Below are 19,501 nucleotides of genomic sequence, written 5' to 3' on the forward strand. Positions count from 1 at the left end.
GAAATTTAAGCCTGAAATAAAATGGTTTATTGGATTTCCGTGACATATGTCACAGACGTCTGTCTGTTTACCTTGACAAAGGCTTTGTCTGGACTCGTCCACTGAAGCAGTCTATGTCCTGTGTGACACACGTGTTTGTGCATGTGCCACACCCCTCTGTGGTCACTTTGAGTGAAACTGAATCCAGGGCCATGCTAGCAGTGGTTGCTAGCTACTGTGGACTTGGCTTTGTTTGTCCTTTCTGAGCATTTTATTACAAATCAAACAATATGACTTGCTGTTTAGTTAATCGTATGACCAGACTATCCAAGAAGTCTGTGCTCCAGTATTTACATTCAGTGAAATTTTAGTATTAATTCATTTGTATATTAGCATTGTTAGCTCTAATTAGCAGATACTGAGAACTTGTTTCCATAAGCTACACAGGCAAGCAACAGTTACTGAGGCAATATACTGGCCATAACATTTAATATTCGTATCCTGCCCCTTGTTCTGAAAATCCACTTAGCAAAAATATGCAGAAAAAATACCTGAACCAAGGTGAGCTTGGTAGTTTTAGCTTGTTTGCTAACGCTGAGATGGTGTTGGTGGTGAGGGAGGGAGTGTCCAGGCTTCATGCATCCTGCTCAAGTCACACTGGTCTTGTCCAGGTCTTGATCCATTCTTGGATTGACAAGGAGTCAGGTAGAGTCAAGAAGAGCCAAGATGGAGACATTTGGAACCACCATATTTAAGCTTTAAAGCAGCTCTTCAGAAATCCTATGGGTGATGTCATGGAGGGTTTGTCCAATATATGTACAAGTTAGGGGTGTATCATTGTACAAATTCTAGTATGGTGGCTGACACATCACAGAAGCATTTGCACTATGCACTGTAGGTCTACCATCAAGATAGGGCCCAGTGACTAAAAGTCTTCATCTGGTTGCTTTAAATATTTTTAATTTTTTTTTCCTTTAAAAAAAAGCATGTAAACAGTTCTTCTGTGTCATTTATTTATGGTATTATGTGTAACAGCCAGCATGCTGGAGAAAGGGGTTTGGCTTTGCAGTATCGTGGGACACACTGAGATAAATCTTTGCTTTTCTTTCTAGTTTCCTCAATTAAAAAGATAACACCAGACTGTTCTGGTCCCAAGCTACTGCAAGTATGAAACATGATAACATGAAATTTTTAAATCTGACATTTTGTCAGTGTTTGAAATCAAACCAAAAGCAAAGTCATGACCTGAGAAAAATTAAGAGCTGGATTTGAATTCATAATGTCACAGACACTATTTCATTTTCATTTTCACTGGCCACATTTGAATTCACCGACACAAATACAAGGATTGCTCTCATATTATTTTTGGATCAAAGCCTTGTATAGCTGATGCTGTGGTGTACATCCTGAAGTCAGGCTCCCTGCAGTGATGTGTAATTGCTTTATCTCGTACAGGCTTCTTTAAATGACGCCTAAATGAGGTCTTTCGCCGCACCCTTTCCTCATGTGGCTCCATGTGGCAATCAACCTGCCGCTTTATCAGCACATCTTAATAAAAACTGAAATGATTAGGGACACAACACAGGACTTCCCTAGGAAAGAGAACGAGGGTGGGAGACCCAGAGGAAAAACATCCTGGCCTAAACGACATTGGCAGTGGGTTCAGTGCACAGGATGTGGAAGGATTTGTGGCTAAAGCAGAAAAAGAGAAAAAATGACTTGTCACGCAAACGCCGTTCAACACATGCTTTAACTCTGAGGGATACGACTGATGGCAGAGAGAACATAGAGAGGGCCGACTTCCTATATGCTTCATTGTAACTGGCTGAGCCCCGGCCGCCATTTTGAATGTGTGTAACTGGGTGTTGCTATAAACGCACAATGGCAGTCTTTGTGTCACTCTAGAGTCATATTAGAGACAAAAGTTTCTGATTATGTGCATTTTTCATGACCATGGATCATAACTATCATACCAGCAACATCAGAAAAAACATCAAGATCTAAAGGAACTGAGTGTTCGGCTATCAATTGCACCAAGTACAAGAAAACAAACAAGGAAGTGGCATTCTACTCCTTTCCAAAGGGTATCATTAAGACATGATCCAATCCACCGACATCAATAACCTTTTTGCTTAATGATTCCCTTATCGGTCCTTCAGAGTGGCTGTTGTTTTTGGGGGTGTTGGTCAGGAAAATGATCGGGTCTGTAATCAACTTTTCTGCAGCGCGGCTTTGCTTTGAACCTTGAACCAATTGAAGCAGTGCTTTGATCTAATGCTTCGTTGATTCATTGTTTTATTTCGCTTTATGTTAATTTTCCCCCACTAAAACCCTAAAGAGCATATGTCTGTGAGTAATATTTACCTTTTTATGTTAAACCGACTTGTTATGGTCTTCTGAAACAGTTGATAGATGTATTTTATAACTTAAAAACTGGACAGATGCTAACACGTTAGCATGTCTGTTGCATTTTCAATGTTAAAGTTAGCATTAAGCTGTTGCAACTGTCAGCACGTTTGTGTGCATTTGTTTTCTGTATAATAATGGCTCAGTGTTTGTTGTCGTAAAAGAGTCAAATGTATTACAAATTGTAATATTTTTAAATTTATTTTTGTTTATATATTCATAATAATAATAGCAACAACAACAACAATAATAGTAACAAGAACTAATAATCCTACAATACAATTTTAGAGAAAGAGACAAAAAGAACCTGATTAAAAACACAACAGAAAATATAAAACTAAATATAAAATATAAAACTAAAAATCTAAAAGATCAGGCTGCCTAGGTTATAATATACTTACAGCGCCTTATTTTCCACTCTATACACTCCACGATTATAACAGCTGTTTAAATAAACATTTGTAATAGTAGTTCTTTGTGTTCTAAAGTCAAATAGTGCATTACAGTAGCTTGTAGTACACTCAAGAGCCAAGCTGCCACAGTTACACACAATCAAAATGGCGTGCAATAAAGTGATCCAGGGTGGGTCAATGAACCATTCACAAATATACAAAGAAATGTTTAAATTAAGTATCACTTGTCTCTAAAACTATTATTAAAGCACTGAACTCTCCATTAAGACTTGACCTTCTCTCCCATAATTTTTACTTCTGCACTAGCAGGCACTGAAATAATGAAGCATGACAGACCCATGTGTGACCAAAGCATTCCTGAACAAACTTGTAGATTTGATTGTTCAGTCAGTCTGACAGAAGCTAATAGTAAGCACATTTACAAAGATGAGCATCAGGAATGTTCTCCTCTTCCATATAAATGTCAGGCCTGCAAACATCTGTTTTTCACTATTTGGGGAGTAGTCAAAGAAGATGGAAGGACTCATGGGCTTATTTCTCATATAGACCAGGAATTAGATTTTTTTTAAAGTGAGATAAATTCAGTGAGGACACATTCTGGAGAAAATACTGTATTCTGATACAGTTGTTTCAGAAACAACAGGACTCCCTCAAGTGAAACTGTAGTAGGGTGGGGGAACATATGTTAAAGGAAAATATAAAGGAATTAGAAAGGAATAGTTTGCACCATCTGTCATGCTTAGTTATCATATTACAGAGTAACATATGTCACATGTCATAGAATCCAATGGACATCAACCTTGTTTGACCTTTATTTTGGAGACCAAACATTCAACACAGACAAAACTATTCCATTTATTAATCCTATTAGCTCGACCAATAATTTGCATCAGCCAAAATTGGTGCAACTTTATCTTTTCACCCCTGTACAAACTGAAATTGACCTTTGTCATCGTATTTGCTGTTTTTACCCCATAACTCCACAACATTTCGTCAAGGATAGTCTAAACTATATTTTTTGGAATCATTATGACCAGACAAATAATATATATACACTTCAATATGACTGGAACATTTTAAAATTTTGACCCCTGTAGGTTATGAGAGGTCAACTCCAGGATGCCTCGACATCTGAAAATAAGTATTAGTTAATTTAGAATATGTGTGACAAATTTCATGCTTAAGTCATAAAAATCCACAATCATTTTGCTGATTTGCTGCACGAGAATGAGCTGATGGAGCCATGAAGTTGCTGGATGGAGGTGTATAGCAATGCCGATATCAATGCTAACCAGTGACCTAATGTGGAGACGGGACGCCTTTCGTACTAAATGTCTTCAGCAAATCTTTGGGTGTTGCTGGAATAACGTTTTTGTCAAAGAAGGGGTTACTTGGAGAGAGTCAGATGAGGAATATGAGTCATATTGTGGAGGAACATCACCTACGACGTTTGGAGATGTGGTGTGTTTCTCTGTAGGTGCGTCAGAATTGCTGGAGAAGATCAAGGAGGCATCCATGTTTCACCTGGTTGCAGCAGATACATTTATACTTTTGAGAGTTGGGGATGGAATGGTTGCCACCAGAACCCAACAAAGTGTGGCGGATGTGGCATACAGGCCTGATTGGTGGATTGCTGCAGGGATGGTTGTCCTTCTGGAAGGTTCTCCTGTATCCACAGAGGAATGCTGGAGGTCTGACAGAGTGACCATCAGGTTCTTGGTCACCTTCCCCACTAAGGTCCTTCTCCCACGATCGCTCAGTTTAGACAGGCAGCCAACTCTAGGAAGAGTCCTGGCGGGTCCGAACTTCTTCCATTTACAGATGGAGGTCACTGTGCTCATTGGGACCTTCAAAGCAGCAGAAACGCTGCTGTATCCTTCGGAGGTCTACAGACAATTCATCTGACTTCATGCTTTGTGCTCTGACATGCACTGTCAACTGTGGGACCTTTTATGTAGACAGGTGTGTGCCTTTCCAAATCAACTGAATTTACTTAAGAAACTTTTTTCACATTATCATTATGGGGTATTGTGTGTAAAATTTAGAAAAAAAAAGAATTTCATCCATTTTGGAATAAGGCTGTAACATATCAAAATGTGGGAAAAGTAAAGCACCATGAATACTTTTCAGATGCACTGTAAGTACAAATCAGTGTTTACTACATATCAATGTGACATTGTTGATTTTTCCTCTTTATTCATTTGATGTAAACTAGAAGAGCTTTAACAAGGCATAATATGTACATAGTCATAATTTAAGGTTCAAGGGCACAAACTGATGACAACAGTAAACATTCTTCAGCCTTTGGTCTAACTGTCGAGGCTCACTGCAAGAGATGATAAGCGCGACAGGATGGCTCAGCCGTGCTTATCGAGCTTGGCCAAGGCAGAGGACCTCTGCTATCAATGGACCCAGACCAGGAAAAACTTGTCCCATTATCTCTCCTCTACTGGGGGAATAACCCTCCAAACCTCTCTTTCTCACTCGCTTACTCCAGGTGGCTTATTGCCGTATTTAACCTGATACATTTCTGGGCAGAACTCTGGTTTTTCTTGAATGCATCAATTAATCAAGTCAATAAAATGCATCAAGTTAGTTTGTGGCTGGAGCACTAGACAACTCAAGGCTCTTCACAAACCTTCCTTTGCTGGGTTTACAGTGTTTCTATAGCAGAGTTACTGTGTAGCATTTTACTCCGTATTTATTTTCTCAGAAAAAGTTTGCTATCAGATAGAAAATAAGCTAATTTCAACACAATAGCAGTTTGTATGATTACATGATAATTGGAAATAGTAGTTGACGAGCAACCAGAGTCAAAAAGCAAACAAACTCTGGGATTTTAAATTCAGAGTGGAAACTTAGATGAGACTTATAAAAAGATCCAACCGACCCAGCATGCACGTCCATCTGTGCTGCTCAAATTTATACTTCACACAAACAAAGATATATTTGGACTGTGCAGACATAATATGTGACCATTTGACTTATATGCCTCAATATTTCTTTTAACTACCCTTTATATCAAATAAAATTGGGTCAAACAGCAGGTGGGGCTTGAAGCTGTGGAATGTTTGTTCACTCAGGTTGGAGGAAATTTGACATTGCTGAACTGAATTTTCCTCATCACTTGTGCCAAATCCGCCCTGTCAAGTTTGCTGGACTTCCTCTTTGTGAGTTTGCACATCGCGTAAAGTCAAAGGCCACCTGTGCCTGCAGCCAGCTTTTGCTCAGAGGGTTTGGGTACCAAATTACATTTCCTCTGTTGATTCCCTGCTCCGGTCAAGAGATCTGAAGGTATTGAACCAGAGGGATGTGCTTATTGATTTTCCCCAACTGGAGGATTTCTGACAAGTGGAAGATAGACAAAGTGTAACAGTGAAGCCAAATAACATGAACAAAAATCTGAATGCGAAGATTATTTTTTTTTAATAGATAATTTTTAAACAAAAAGGCTGATGAGCCTGAAGGGTCCAGTGGACCAGTATTTAGATAATCTGAGTCGTGCAATAGCAAGAAGCGGGACACCAAGTGGCCACATCCTTGTCGTTGCAGATCAACTGCTGCTTCATTTCATCACAGTTGCTGTACGTATCAGTGTAAGGACAGGGGTTGGGTGGAATAGAGAGAGAGACACAGAGCGAGAGAGAGAGAGGGAGAGAGAGGGGAAAATAAATGGCTGCATGAGAGTTTATATTATTTAAAGTTATATTGTGTAGTTTTCAGCAACATCAGGTGGTGATGTTTCAGATTGCCAACCACTCTTATAAACATTTATGAACATTCAAAAGGCTGTGATGGCGACATCTAGTGGACTGTTGCTGTATGTGTCTACTTACTGCACAGCTTGTCCTCGCAATCGTTGGCGCAGTCTGCACAGGAAGGTCCTGACTTGTAGGGGTGTTTGTCCTGGTAGTTTCCACTAAAATGTTGGACACAGCACAAGACATTAAATCGTCACGATGGATAACGGTCCAACCACGTCACTAAGAAGTCAAAATGCTTTTAAATAACTGTAAAGTTTCAAACAATGTAACAATTAAATGCACAGTTAGATTTTTTCTTCTGCTTTGGCTGCACCCACCTTACATTTTTAAGTCATTAACAAAGATAAAAGTAACATTTAAAAATGGAATTGCTAAAAAATGTTATACTTACAGTGGGCAGTATTGGCACACATAGAAGTACTTGTATGCAGCGTCGGGACAATAGGCCATGGCACAGCCGATCTGGTTGGACCTGTACCACACAAGCTGTGCCACAAATAAAAGACAAAGTCATCAGTCCAGCTGTGGGAGTTTCTCTCAGAAGCAATGTTGTTCCACAGCATGTGGCGCCACCTGTGTATAGCTCCTCCATTTATAGCGCCAACTCCATAGCGGAAGTCCTTCACCTCATCGTATCACAACTGGATAGCGTTGCTCCAGGTGTTTTTAAAACTGGACATGTACAGGTTCTCCCCACAACCACCAGCTGCAAATGGTAAGAAAAAGAAAGTCAGCCTGGATAAAAGTACACATGATCACGTTTTATTATTGTCATGAAAAAAGAAAATTGTAGGTAAAATCGAGCTTTTTTCTTTGTTTCTGATGTTTTCAAGGGGTCATATTTTGCTAAATCTATTTTTTTTATTAACCTCATGATTGGGGTTTCATGACCTCAAACTCTCACTCTTCTCTGTGTGTACAGAAACTCCACTTTTAAGCAAAATTTAATTTCTGTGACATATGTCAAGGAAGTCCATTTCTAAACTCAGTGGTGGGCACAACTAATGAAAAAGTTAGCTTCAATAACCGTTAACTGTTGAGTATTGACTCTGGTACAATGTCAGCTACTGACAAGCCAGTTTTGCGTTTAAGCACACTGATGCTTTTGAGTAGAATCAAAGGCAATCACAAACCCAACACAAACAGAGTCAGAGCTGCTATCTTTGTGCACCCTGTTCACTGCTGTAAGGAAGAGTCATTTACATTTACAGCATACAGTGGTCCAGATGTGGGCAAAAGGCATAAACAGTAAAGCAGGTTTGACTTATGGTTTGATTTAAAAACCAAACTAATACCAGCTGGTTTATTGATATTAACGTTAAATGTCATTTTTACAAAGTGAAAATATCACAAATATATTTTAGTTTAAAGTAATGCACTAATTCTGAATGTTTCAGCATTAAAACTCACAGATGCCCAAAGGCATTATGTGAAATTGAGCCTCCTCATCACTGGTTGGTTGGTTGGTTGTAAAGAAAAACAACACACGTTACTGTAACGTGTGATGGTTTTTACAAACAAATCTGTATTTGTAAATATGTTTTTTTTTTTTCATTTGTAAAAAAAAAAAGGCATTTGCAAAACTGAAAATACTGTTTAAGTGTAATACAGGAGTGCACTGAAAGGTGACCGTATGACAGTTGGATGCTATTTACACTGCTATCCAGTAGATGCATTGTGACCCAAAATTCATAGATCACGCAGATCAAATACAGACTTGGTGTCTCTGAAGAATTTAAGCCCAAAATATCTGTTTTCTGGCTTTTAGAGCCCCTAGAAACATGCATCCTACAAATAATTGGACTCCAAACTTAAGATCATACAATCATTGTTTGCACAGAAACGTGCACAGAAGCACTGACACATAGTGCACCACATGCAGTTGGTGGATTAGGATGTTGAAACTTTTTTTTTATTTTTCTGTGGTAATTTCAATTGAAATTTGAATTTGAAGGTGCGGCTGCAATTTGAAAGAGGAAGTTACTGCTAATCTCTCTTGAGCTGTCTGGACTGTGGTTCATGGAGCAAGTGTTGGCCCATCTCTGAGCGTTGGCTGCAGCCTCGCTGTTCCAGCTCTGCAGGAAGCAGAGAATGAAGATTAAATCAGCATCTCAGAATAACCTCAGTGATTCTCCCTGTCTGCATCATCGTTTTCTTATTAGTTTGCCCAATGAAAATGTTTTGAAATTCTGCAGTCAGTTTAATGTCCTGTATGACAGAGTTTTACCATCTTCAGCATGTTGCTGGCGGTCGGCTGCACGTTTCTCCTCAGGGTGTTGTGCTTGTTCACAGTCTCACTCTGTTCTGAGACAGTGGCCAAGACTTCATCTAAAGAAAAAGACACAAAAAGAGAACGTAGCATCAGAACCGACAGACTGAATATACTGGATGTCGGTGATTATGACTAACGGTTACATTAGACAGTGTGCACTTACCCTTCATTGGCAATGATGTTCAGAGACAGCAAACGGGGTGAAAAAAGACATTAATTTAAAGATGTTAACGATATTACACTTCAGTGGTGATGGTTTATTTTACTTACATGCCCCATGCAGGCGCCAGACATCTGAAGCACAGCGACGACGCCCAACGTGCACAAGAATGTAAAGGTGTACATGGTCGTGGTTAAATCCAGGACTGTTGGTCTCTGAGCGTTTTCTGATGCCAGGTTACATGAATAATTTGTGCAAAATGAGCACATGATATTTGTGTCAAACTTTGGTAACATTGTGTGTTGATAACATTTAAAAGATTCATTAACATTGAGAGCACTGATAAAATTTAACAAATGTTTCTAATTTGGTGACCTTAACAATTTATAGAATTTAAAGAATATCCCAGTCCCCTGCCACAGCTCTCCATGTAATGTGGAGTTACGTCAGGAAGGGCATGCGGCATAAAACCTGTGCTAAATCAACATGCAGACCCACCCAGCTTGGATGGTGACCCCAAGTGAAAACAACACTGAAAAAAGAAAACAACTTAAAAAGTGTTAAATTAGTAAAACCTGAATGAATTGTTTGAACTTAAGTTTGTAAGTTAAAGTTGATCTAGAGTTGATCTAACTTACAAACTTAAGTTCAAACAACTTAATTCATTCAAGTTTTTACCAATTGTAATGCTTTTTTAAGTTGGTTCAACTATTCTGTTTTTTCAGTGCAAAGGGACTTACTTTTATTTGCATTAAGAGACTGTTTTGTTTGTTTGTTTTTTCACTTTCTTAACTTTATGAGAGATGTTTTGTAAGTTTTTCATCAATGTCTCAAAAACTGGTTGACTGATTTTCATGAAACCCACTGTAAGGATGGACATTATCCGAGAACATTTGAAGGCACTCTGGGTAAACCTTGAAATACAGTTTTTTTTTGTTTTGTTTTTTTGTTTGACAATATAAGGTGACCCCCCCTCGCACCCCCTTTGTCAACTTTACAACCCCTTAACCAATCTTCATGAAAGTTGGTGAAGATTTGGAGCATGAGCCAAAGACGAACCCCATCTACTTTCTTGAACATAGTGTTTCGACATCCCATCTGGGCCGAAACTCACTCACTCACTCACTCACTCACTCACTCACTCACTCACTCACTCACTCACTCACTCACTCACTCACTCACTCACTCACTCACTCACTCACTCACTCACTCACTCACTCACTCACTCACTCTATCTATCTATCTATCTATCTATCTATCTATCTATCTATCTATCTATCTCTCTCTCTCTCTCTCTCTCTCTCTCTATCTCTCTCTCTCTCTCTCTCTCTCTCTCTCTCTCTCTCTCTCTCTCTCTCTATCTATCTATCTATCTATCGATCGATTATTGATTTTCCCCAACTGGAGGATTTCTGACAAGTGGAGGATAGAAAAAGTGTAATAGTGAAGTCAAAAAATAAGAACAGAAATCTGAATGTGAAGATTTTTTTTTAATATATATAATTTTTACACAAAAGGCTGATGAGCCTGAAGGGTCCAGCGGACCAGTATTTAGATAATTTGAGTCGTGCATTGGCAAGAAGCGGGACACCAAGCGGCCACATCCTTGTTGTTGCAGGTCCACTGCTGCTTCAGTTCAGCACAGTTGTTGTACTTATCAGTGTAAGGACAGGGGTTGGCTGGAATAGAGAGAGAGAGAGAGAGAGAGAGAGAGAGAGAGAGAGAGAGAGAGAGAGAGAGAGAGAGAGAGAGAGAGAGAGGAAAATAAATGGCTGCATGAGAGTTCCTATTTAAAGGTGTTTTCTGTAGTTTTCAGCAACATCTAGTGGTGATGTTTCAGATTTCCAACCACTCAATACCCTACCCTCATGCATGCTCACCTACACTGTATATGTACTAGACAAATCTCTATGACATTACCTACATGTTGCCTGACACTAGCCAACTCTGGGCCAATGCATAAATGAGTAAGTTGGTGGAGTTTGAGCAAGACTGACGTGACCCATGTGGTACGAATTAAATCCAAGCACAACTCCCCATCTCAACATTGCCATATAAGCTCGGTCTAACAGGCCTACTTTGGTTCAGGTGTTTTATTAAAGCATATTTTTGCAGACTGGACAGAGGTTTTCAAAACAGGTAGCTTGGTTGTAGGTGTCAAAAAGTATGACCACCTTATTTCCTCAGTAACTGTGGCATCACCAACAGAGGTAACGTCACCAAGCCACTGATGAATGCTAATTTGTGCTAAAGGTGCTAACATGCAAATTAAACAATGCTAAAATTTCACTCAACAGAAATACTGGTGCATCAACTTCTTAGACAGTCTGTTAATGCAATTAACAGCAAAGTAAGACATATGATCTCAGATATTTCTAATAAACTGCTCAGAAAGGACAAACACACTCGAACAGCAAGCAGCCACTAGCTGTTCAAGGCCGCTATAACTACAACAGCAACCGTCTACACCCAGCATATATACTCGCTGTCACTCGAAGAAACCATGTCCCTAATTATTCATAAATGTGTTGTTTAAAACAGCTTTTCGCACTTCCGCGTTGGCCTCATTTGTCAGCAGTGGAAGTTATTACATTTGGGTGTTGCTAAAACATAGATGCACCATACTGAAGATAATGGCCACAAATACAGACGGTGTAACAGAAGTTACGCTGTTATCAGTTATGACATTACATTGACTATAAATGTTTTCAAACTATGACACAGTGGTGTTAGCTAGCTTGACAGTATAGTCCAGTTAGGAGCTGATTGGCGTTAGCAGGTAAGCTAACATCACCTAACTTGAGCCAACAAGAATCACACAATATTTAAAATTTTCAGCAATGTCAGCTCACCTAAAAGACCCCCACCCCAAAAACAGCTATTTTTGGGTGTAGCTGAATGGTTTGCAATCTGAAGCCTCACAGCTAAATGCTAAATGCTACTGTAAATTAAATAATGCCCCTCTAAAAACTAAATGAAACCATTGCCGGAAATTTACAATAACTGCTTCAGAAAATAATTCTCCATTTCAAAACACAAGTTGCGACACTAAATAAAAGTAAATGGCACTGTGATGCTGGAAACAGAACTAACTTTGTCAGAAAAAAGAAACAAAATATTGAAACACTGAATGTCATCTGAATAAAACATCATGCTGGTGACATTTAGTGTTTCAATATTTTGAAACAATAAATGTGCTGGTGACATTCAGTGAAAAGTGGGGATTGTTGATTTGGAAAATGATTCAGTGTTTAAAATGTTTTTAAAAAATTAATTAATAAAAGTATCAACTGTGTCTGAAAACTGACTCATTGTTTTGAAATGTTTGCTAATCCAAATGAAACTCTTGCGTCAGAAAATCATTAAACATTTCCAAAATACTTGAAACAGCATCTACAGTGGGGATTCTGTGGTTGAGAAAATTTATTCACAATTTTAAAATGCTCAGAGAGAGAGAGAGAGAGAACTGTGTCATAAAGTTATTCACAGGAATACTGCAATATATATATATAAAGAAATGAAACAATTGCTCAGTTAATTATTAAATGTCTAGAAAAACACAATACAATCATTGATTCATAAATTGCTGCAGAAAATAAGTCATTGTTTCAAAATACTGGAAATAGTGAAGTGAGTAAACCATCTGGATCAGAAAAAAGATTCAGTTAATCAAAATGCATGAAATGAACTGTGATAGTGACATCTAGTGGACAGTGGGGATTCGCTGGTTTAAAAAACAATTCAGTTTTGAAAGAAAGAAAAAAATGTGCCAGAAAAGTATTCACCTTCATGAAATTCTTGTAAAACTAAATAAAGCAATTACATCAGATAATGGTTCAGTCTTTCTATAAAGCTTGAAACTATGAAAACAACATCAAGTGCATAAGTGGGATTCCACTGTTTCAAAATACTTAAAAAAAAAAAAAAAAAAAAAAGCAAAATGTTTTCAAAACTAAAACAAATCACCAAAATCATTTACCATTTTGGTTCTGGAAATTACAGTTGTATGTAAAAGTTTGGGCACCTCCGATGATTTCCATGATTTTCCTTTATAAATCATTGGTTGTTTGGATCAGAAATTTCAGTTAAATATATCATATAGCAGACAAACACAGTGATATTTGAGAAGTGAAATGAAGTTTATAAGATTTACAGAAAATGTGAAATAATTCTTTAAACAAAATTAGGCAGGTGCATAAATTTGGGCACCCCAACAGAAAAAATACATCAATATTTAGTAGTAGATCCTCCTTTTGCAGAAATAACAGCCTCTAAACGCTTCCTATAGCTTTCAATGAGTCTGTATTCTGGTTGAAGGTATTTTGGACCATTCATCTTTACAAAACGTCTCAGGTTTGTTGGTTTCCGAGCATGGACAACCCGCTTAAAATCACACCACAGATTTTCAAAAATATTCAGGTCTGGGGACTGAGATGGCCATTCCAGAACATTGTACTTGTTCCTCTGCATGAATGCTTTAGTAGATTTTGAGCAGTGTTTAGGGTTGTTGTCTTGTTGAAAGATCCAGCACCGGCGCAACTTCAACTTTATCACTGATTCATGAACATTGTTCTCAAGAAAATGCTGATATTGACTGTAATCCATGTGACCCTCAACTTTGTTCCCACTCATTAGAAGACATACAAAAAGGAGAAACATTTGCAAATGCCACCTTAAATACCCTTTCTCATGATTGGATTCACCTGTGTAAGGAGGTCAAGGGTCAATGAGCTTACCAAACCAATTTTGTGCTCCAATAATTAGCGCTAAATGTATTCAAATCAATAAAAAGACAAGGGTGCCCAAATTTATGCACCTGCCTAATTTTGTTTAAATAATTATTGCACACTTTCTGTAAATACTACAAACTTCATTTCACTTCTCAAATATCAGTGTGTTCATCTGCTATATGATATATTTAACTGAAATTTCTGATCCAGACAACCAATAATTTATAAAGGAAAATCATAAAAATTATCAGGGGTGCCAAAACTTTTGTGTACAATGGTATTTTCAGGTTTGAAGTGTTCCGAACAATATGGGAAGGTGGCGTAAAGCAGACATTTCTGTGCTTCTGACTCTGGCCGCCACTTCTGGTAGGGCACTATTGCTGCACAATTATAGAATCAGAATGAATCTCTAAATGAGTCTCTCAGCTGTCAAGCAACCTTGAAAATCACTTTATTTTGAAAGGTTTAGGGTTGGTATTAAGGTTAGCACATCAGAATTCTGATATGGCTGAGATAAACTTCTGAAAATTTCTATGTAGAACAAAAATTAATTTATAAACATTTATGAACATTCAAAAGGCTATGATGGTGACATCTAGTGGACTGTTGCTGTATGTGTCTACTTACTGCACAGCTTGTTGTCGCAAGCATTGGGGCAGTCTGCACAGGAAGGTCCTGACTTGTAGGGGTATTTGTACTGGTAGTTTCCACTAAAATGTTGGTCACAGCACAAGACATGAAATCGTCACGCTGAATAATGATCCAAACACGTCATTAAGAAGTCAAAATGCTTTTAAATAACTGCAAGTTTCACACAATGTAACAATTAAATGCACACTTAGATTATTTTTTTCTGCTTTGGCTGCAAACACCTTAGGGCCCCTTCACACGTAGTGCAAATTTGGTCGAATTGCACATGAAGTGCGCATAAAGCAGGAATCGTATGCAATACATGTAAAATCGTAGCTGCTTCCAACGCCTCGTACACCTGTTGCTACAGGTATTTGTGCACACCAGCAGATGAAAGACAGAGTGTGCCCTGTGAGAGCCCATCGAACCCTCTTGCGGCAGGTGTCAGCCAAATTCCAGCTGACACACACAAACATCTAACACCGTTTGCTTGGCACTTAGAAAATGTGTGGCCATTTGCACTGTTAACACGACAACAGTTAACAGACGATCACTGTCAAGCTACATGTGAAATTTGTCTAAGTGCCCCCACGAGAGTGGAGTTGCAAAAACCCACACACATGTGGTGCATGTGTCTCACACGTGTGCTCGTGTGTCTGGCGTGCCGGGGGGGAAGCACACTTGCATAAAATGCTTATATGTATGTACAGATCTGATCACATGGGGGCACTGTGTGCATTGATCACATGGGGGCACTGTGCGCGATCAGACCTGGGACAGTCAGGTCTGATCATGCACAGCATGGGGAGGGGCCTGTCAGCTGATCACAGCACACTGACAACTGGATGGCGGCTCAGTGCACACATTAAAAACACAGACACCAGCACCAGGACAGCTATAAAATAGTTACAACAATACCTACATATGCAATTACATAACAAATAATGAAAATGAATGACCACATAACACAGAGAGTTACACACTGGTCTGGGTGCTGAACAGACAAGGGGGTGCACATAGCGACTGTAAAGATCTCTGCTCCTGGACGTTCCAGCTTGAGAACACATTCCGCGTTTGGAAGGACATGAACTTATAACATTCCTCTGTGAGGCGTGTGTCTCTGCCTGCTGTCCTCATGTGGAAATATATAAAACATCTTTCGCCTTTTGCCAGGCTGCAATGGCCACACACAGTGCACCTCCTTCATGTCGTTGATTTCAGGCATTTTTTTCTGCCCGAATCCAGTGAGTGGCATTTTTTTTATTACCCAGGGTTATTTAACCGTGGGGTTCTGTATTGTGTCCCCTTTTATATATTATTTATATCAACCCAGTGACATTCACTAATTATACAGCTGGTTTTTATTGTATTTTCCTCCATATCAGCGAAGTGATGTGGTGCACCTCATCCCAGCTACTCACACGACACCATCACGTGTACAACACCATTGCACCGAGATTGTGCACCCCTGCCCGTCGGCTCGATGTTTTCGTGGTTCACTCATACAAGCTGTTCCGCCGTGAGTCGCCCAGATTTGTACTTAACTGTACTGTGTGAAGCAGCCCTTACATTTTCATGTCATTATCAAAGACATAAGTATCATTTAGAAATGGAATTGCCAAAAATGTTGTACTTACGGTGGGCAGTATTGGCACACGTAGAAGTACTTGTATGCAGCGTTGGGACAGTAGGCCATGGCACAGCCGATCTGGTTGGACCTGTACCACACAAGCTGTGCCACAAATAAAAGACAAAATCATCAGTCCAGCTGTGATAGTTTCTCTCAGAAGCAATATTGTTCTGCAGCATGTGGCTCCACCTGTGTATAGTGTCCAATAACTCCTCCGTTTGTAGAGCCAAGTCCGTAGCGGAAGTCCTTCACCTCATCGTACCATGACTGGATAGCGTTGCTCCAGGTGTTTTTAAAGCTGGACATGTACAGGTTCTCCCCACAACCACCAGCTGCAAATGGTAAGAAAAAGAAAGTCAGCCTGGATAAAAGTACGCATGATCATGTTTTATTATTGTCATGGAAAAAGAAAATTGTAGGTAAAATCGAGCCTTTTTCTTTGTTTCTGATGTTTTCAAGGGGTCATATTTTGCTAAATCTATTTTTTTTATTAACCTCATGATTGCTGCAGCTAGAGTACTGACGGGGACTAGAAGGAGAGAGCATATTTCACCCATATTGGCCTCTCTTCATTGGCTTCCTGTTAATTCTAGAATAGAATTTAAAATTCTTCTTCTTACTTATAAGGTTTTGAATAATCAGGTCCCATCTTATCTTAGGGAACTCTTAGTACCATATCACCCCAATAGAGCGCTTCGTTCTCAGACTGCAGGCTTACTTGTAGTTCGTAGGGTTTTTAAGAGTAGAATGGGAGGCAGAGCCTTCAGCTTTCAGGCTCCTCTCCTCTGGAACCAGCTCCCAATTCGGAGGTCTGTCTCAGGGAGACAGACACCCTCTCTACTTTTAAGATTAGGCTTAAAACTTTCCTTTTTGCTAAAGCTTATAGTTAGGGCTGGATCAGGTGACCCTGAACCATCCCTTAGTTATGCTGCTATAGACGTAGACTGCTGGGGGGTTCCCATGATGCACTGAGTGTTTCTTTCTCTTTTTGCTCTGTATGCACCACTCTGCATTTAATCATTAGTGATTGATCTCTGCTCCCCTCCACAGCATGTCTTTTTCCTGATTCTCTCCCCTCAGCCCCAACCAGTCCCAGCAGAAGACTGCCCCTCCCTGAGCCTGGTTCTGCTGGAGGTTTCTTCCTGTTAAAAGGGAGTTTTTCCTTCCCACTGTCGCCAAGCGCTTGCTCACAGGGGGACGTTTTGACCGTTGGGGTTTTTCTGTAATTATTGTATGGCTTTTGCCTTACAATATAAAGCGCCTTGGGGCAACCGTTTGTTGTGATTTGGCACTATATAAATAAAATTGATTTGATTTGATTTTGATTTGATTGGGGTTTCATGACCTCAAACTCTCACTCTTTTCTGTGTGTACAGAAACTCCATTATTTAGAATTTAAGCCCAAAATCTGTTTTCTGTCTTTTAGAGCCCCTAGAAACATGCAGTTGGTGGATTAGGATGTTGAAAGTTTTTTTTTAAATTATTTTTCTGTGGTAATTAAAATTGAAATTTGAATTTGAAGGTGCGACTGCCAGGGTTGGGTAGGATTACTTTGAAATGTAATCCAAAAGTAATCAGATTACAAGTAATCCAAATGTATGTACATATACATGTAATCCACATGTATTCTTTCCAAGTAATCCTACCCAACCTTGGCGGCTGCAATTTGAAAGAGGAAGTTACTGCTGATTTTTCTTGAGCTGTCTGGACTGTGGTTCATGGAGCAAGTGTTGGCCCATCTCTGAGCGTTGGCTGCAGCCTCGCTGTTCCAGCTCTGCAGGAAGCAGAGAATGAAGATTAAATCAGCATCTCGAAATAACCTCAGTGATTCTCCCTGTCTGCATCATCGTTTTCTTATTACTTTGCCCAATGAAAATGTTTTGAAATTCTGCAGTCAGTTTAATGTCCTGTATGACAGAGTTTTACCATCTTCAGCATGTTGCTGGCGGTCGGCTGCACGTTTCTCCTCAGGGTGTTGTGCTTGTTCACAATCTCATTCTGTTCTGAGACAGTGGCCAAGACTTCATGTAAAGAAAAAGACACAAATGACTTTGGAGCATCAGAACCGACAGACTTTGAATATACTAGATGTCGGTGATTATGACTAACAGTTACATTAGACAGCGTGCACTTACCCTTCATTGGCAATGATGTTCAGAGACAGCAAACGGGGTGAAAAAAGACATTAATTGTTTAAGATGTTCACGATATTGCACTTCAGTGGTGATGGGTTATTTTACTTACATTCCCCATGCAGGCGCCAGACATCTGATGCACAGCGACGGCGCCCAATGTGCACAAGAACGTAAAAGTGTACATGGTCATGGTTAAATCCAGGACTGCTGGTCTCTGAGAGTCACAGGTGTGATTTATATACCACTGGCCACGCCGACAAACTCAAGGGCATCTCAGATTGCACACAGCAACCAAAGCTAATGTCCTTGGTTATGTTTGGAAAGTTCAGAACGGGGCAGAGTTGTGTTTACAAGGTACGTCTGTTCTTAAAGGCAACTGTGATAAAGGGGCAAGGGCTTTACATTACACACATCAAATACAGACAAATTTCATGGAAAGACAAATGTAAATGTTCTTTCTTTAAAGCTACAGTGGGTCGGATTTTGTGTTATCTAGTTGTGAGGTTGCAGATTGTATTATGCCATTACCGGCCATGATTTTATTTCCCTTCACTTTTACATTTCTTTGGCAACGGGGATTCATGCTTCTCTTATGATAAGCAAAATGTGTGATCCTCAATTTCGGTATGTCTCCAAGTGGGGTCACTTGTGACCCCGGGCATATATTTTTGTGCACAATTTTTCTAATTATAATTGAAAAGGTTTCCTACCATAAATTTATCATTGTATTTGTCCTGCAGTTGCTTGTAGAATTTTGCAAGGATCGGCTGATCCGTGTGGCAAGCATAATTCAAACTTGTGCAGTGTCACTTGTGACCCCCCAGGGAAGATCTATGAGATTTCCAACATTATACCCTCAGATGGTATTGTAATTTGCCAACTCTAATCATTATATTTTGCTGTTTTGCAGGGACACACGAACAACAGACCTAGAATAGCAAGATTTACAGCTGCACAAGCATTGAGACTGATTCTTGATGCCCAGAGTGAGGATGAAAATAGTTTATGATTGTCACAATGGATGACTCATGGGTTCATTGAGATTGGCATATTTGCTCGTCACCGGTTCTTCTATATTTGCTATAATAATTATCCTGCCATATTAGTCACTAAAATAGCTTCATCATTTGCGCGTTAATTGAATGATATATGCATAGTGTAACAAGGAGATCAATTTGTCTCTTAATGGAACCCTTTGGCAAAACTGAAATGGTGGCATGATAATGGATAAAACAACTATAACTAATGATACTCAGATTTCAGTGTGGTTAAAAACAGACTTTGTGCTTAAATGACTAATTCTGGACATTTTCCTGACAATAACCAGAAATAATTATGACCCTTTGCCACAAATATGCCAACCCTTGCTATATCAAAGTATT

General features: G+C 39.3%; 1 protein-coding gene and 1 pseudogene across 1 annotated transcript; both read right to left on the reverse strand.

Moving 5' to 3' along the window:
* Nucleotides 1-6,626: 6,626 nt before the first annotated feature.
* Nucleotides 6,627-9,209, reverse strand: LOC117503575 (annotated as a pseudogene).
* Nucleotides 9,210-10,504: 1,295 nt separating this feature from the next.
* Nucleotides 10,505-18,318, reverse strand: LOC117503445 (cysteine-rich venom protein TEL1-like). Its single transcript, XM_034162673.1, has 7 exons — nt 18,228-18,318; nt 17,911-18,011; nt 17,668-17,758; nt 16,174-16,316; nt 15,992-16,086; nt 14,352-14,434; nt 10,505-10,673 (listed from the first exon to the last, which is right to left on the reverse strand). Exons 1-7 carry the CDS (start codon nt 18,307-18,309, stop codon nt 10,546-10,548), a joined length of 723 nt encoding a protein of 240 aa, XP_034018564.1. The 5' UTR covers nt 18,310-18,318; the 3' UTR covers nt 10,505-10,545.
* Between the last annotated feature and the right edge of the window lie 1,183 nt (nt 18,319-19,501).

The sequence above is a fragment of the Thalassophryne amazonica genome, chromosome 21, assembly GCF_902500255.1.
Source record: "Thalassophryne amazonica chromosome 21, fThaAma1.1, whole genome shotgun sequence".
Taxonomy (NCBI): Eukaryota; Metazoa; Chordata; class Actinopteri; order Batrachoidiformes; family Batrachoididae; genus Thalassophryne; species Thalassophryne amazonica.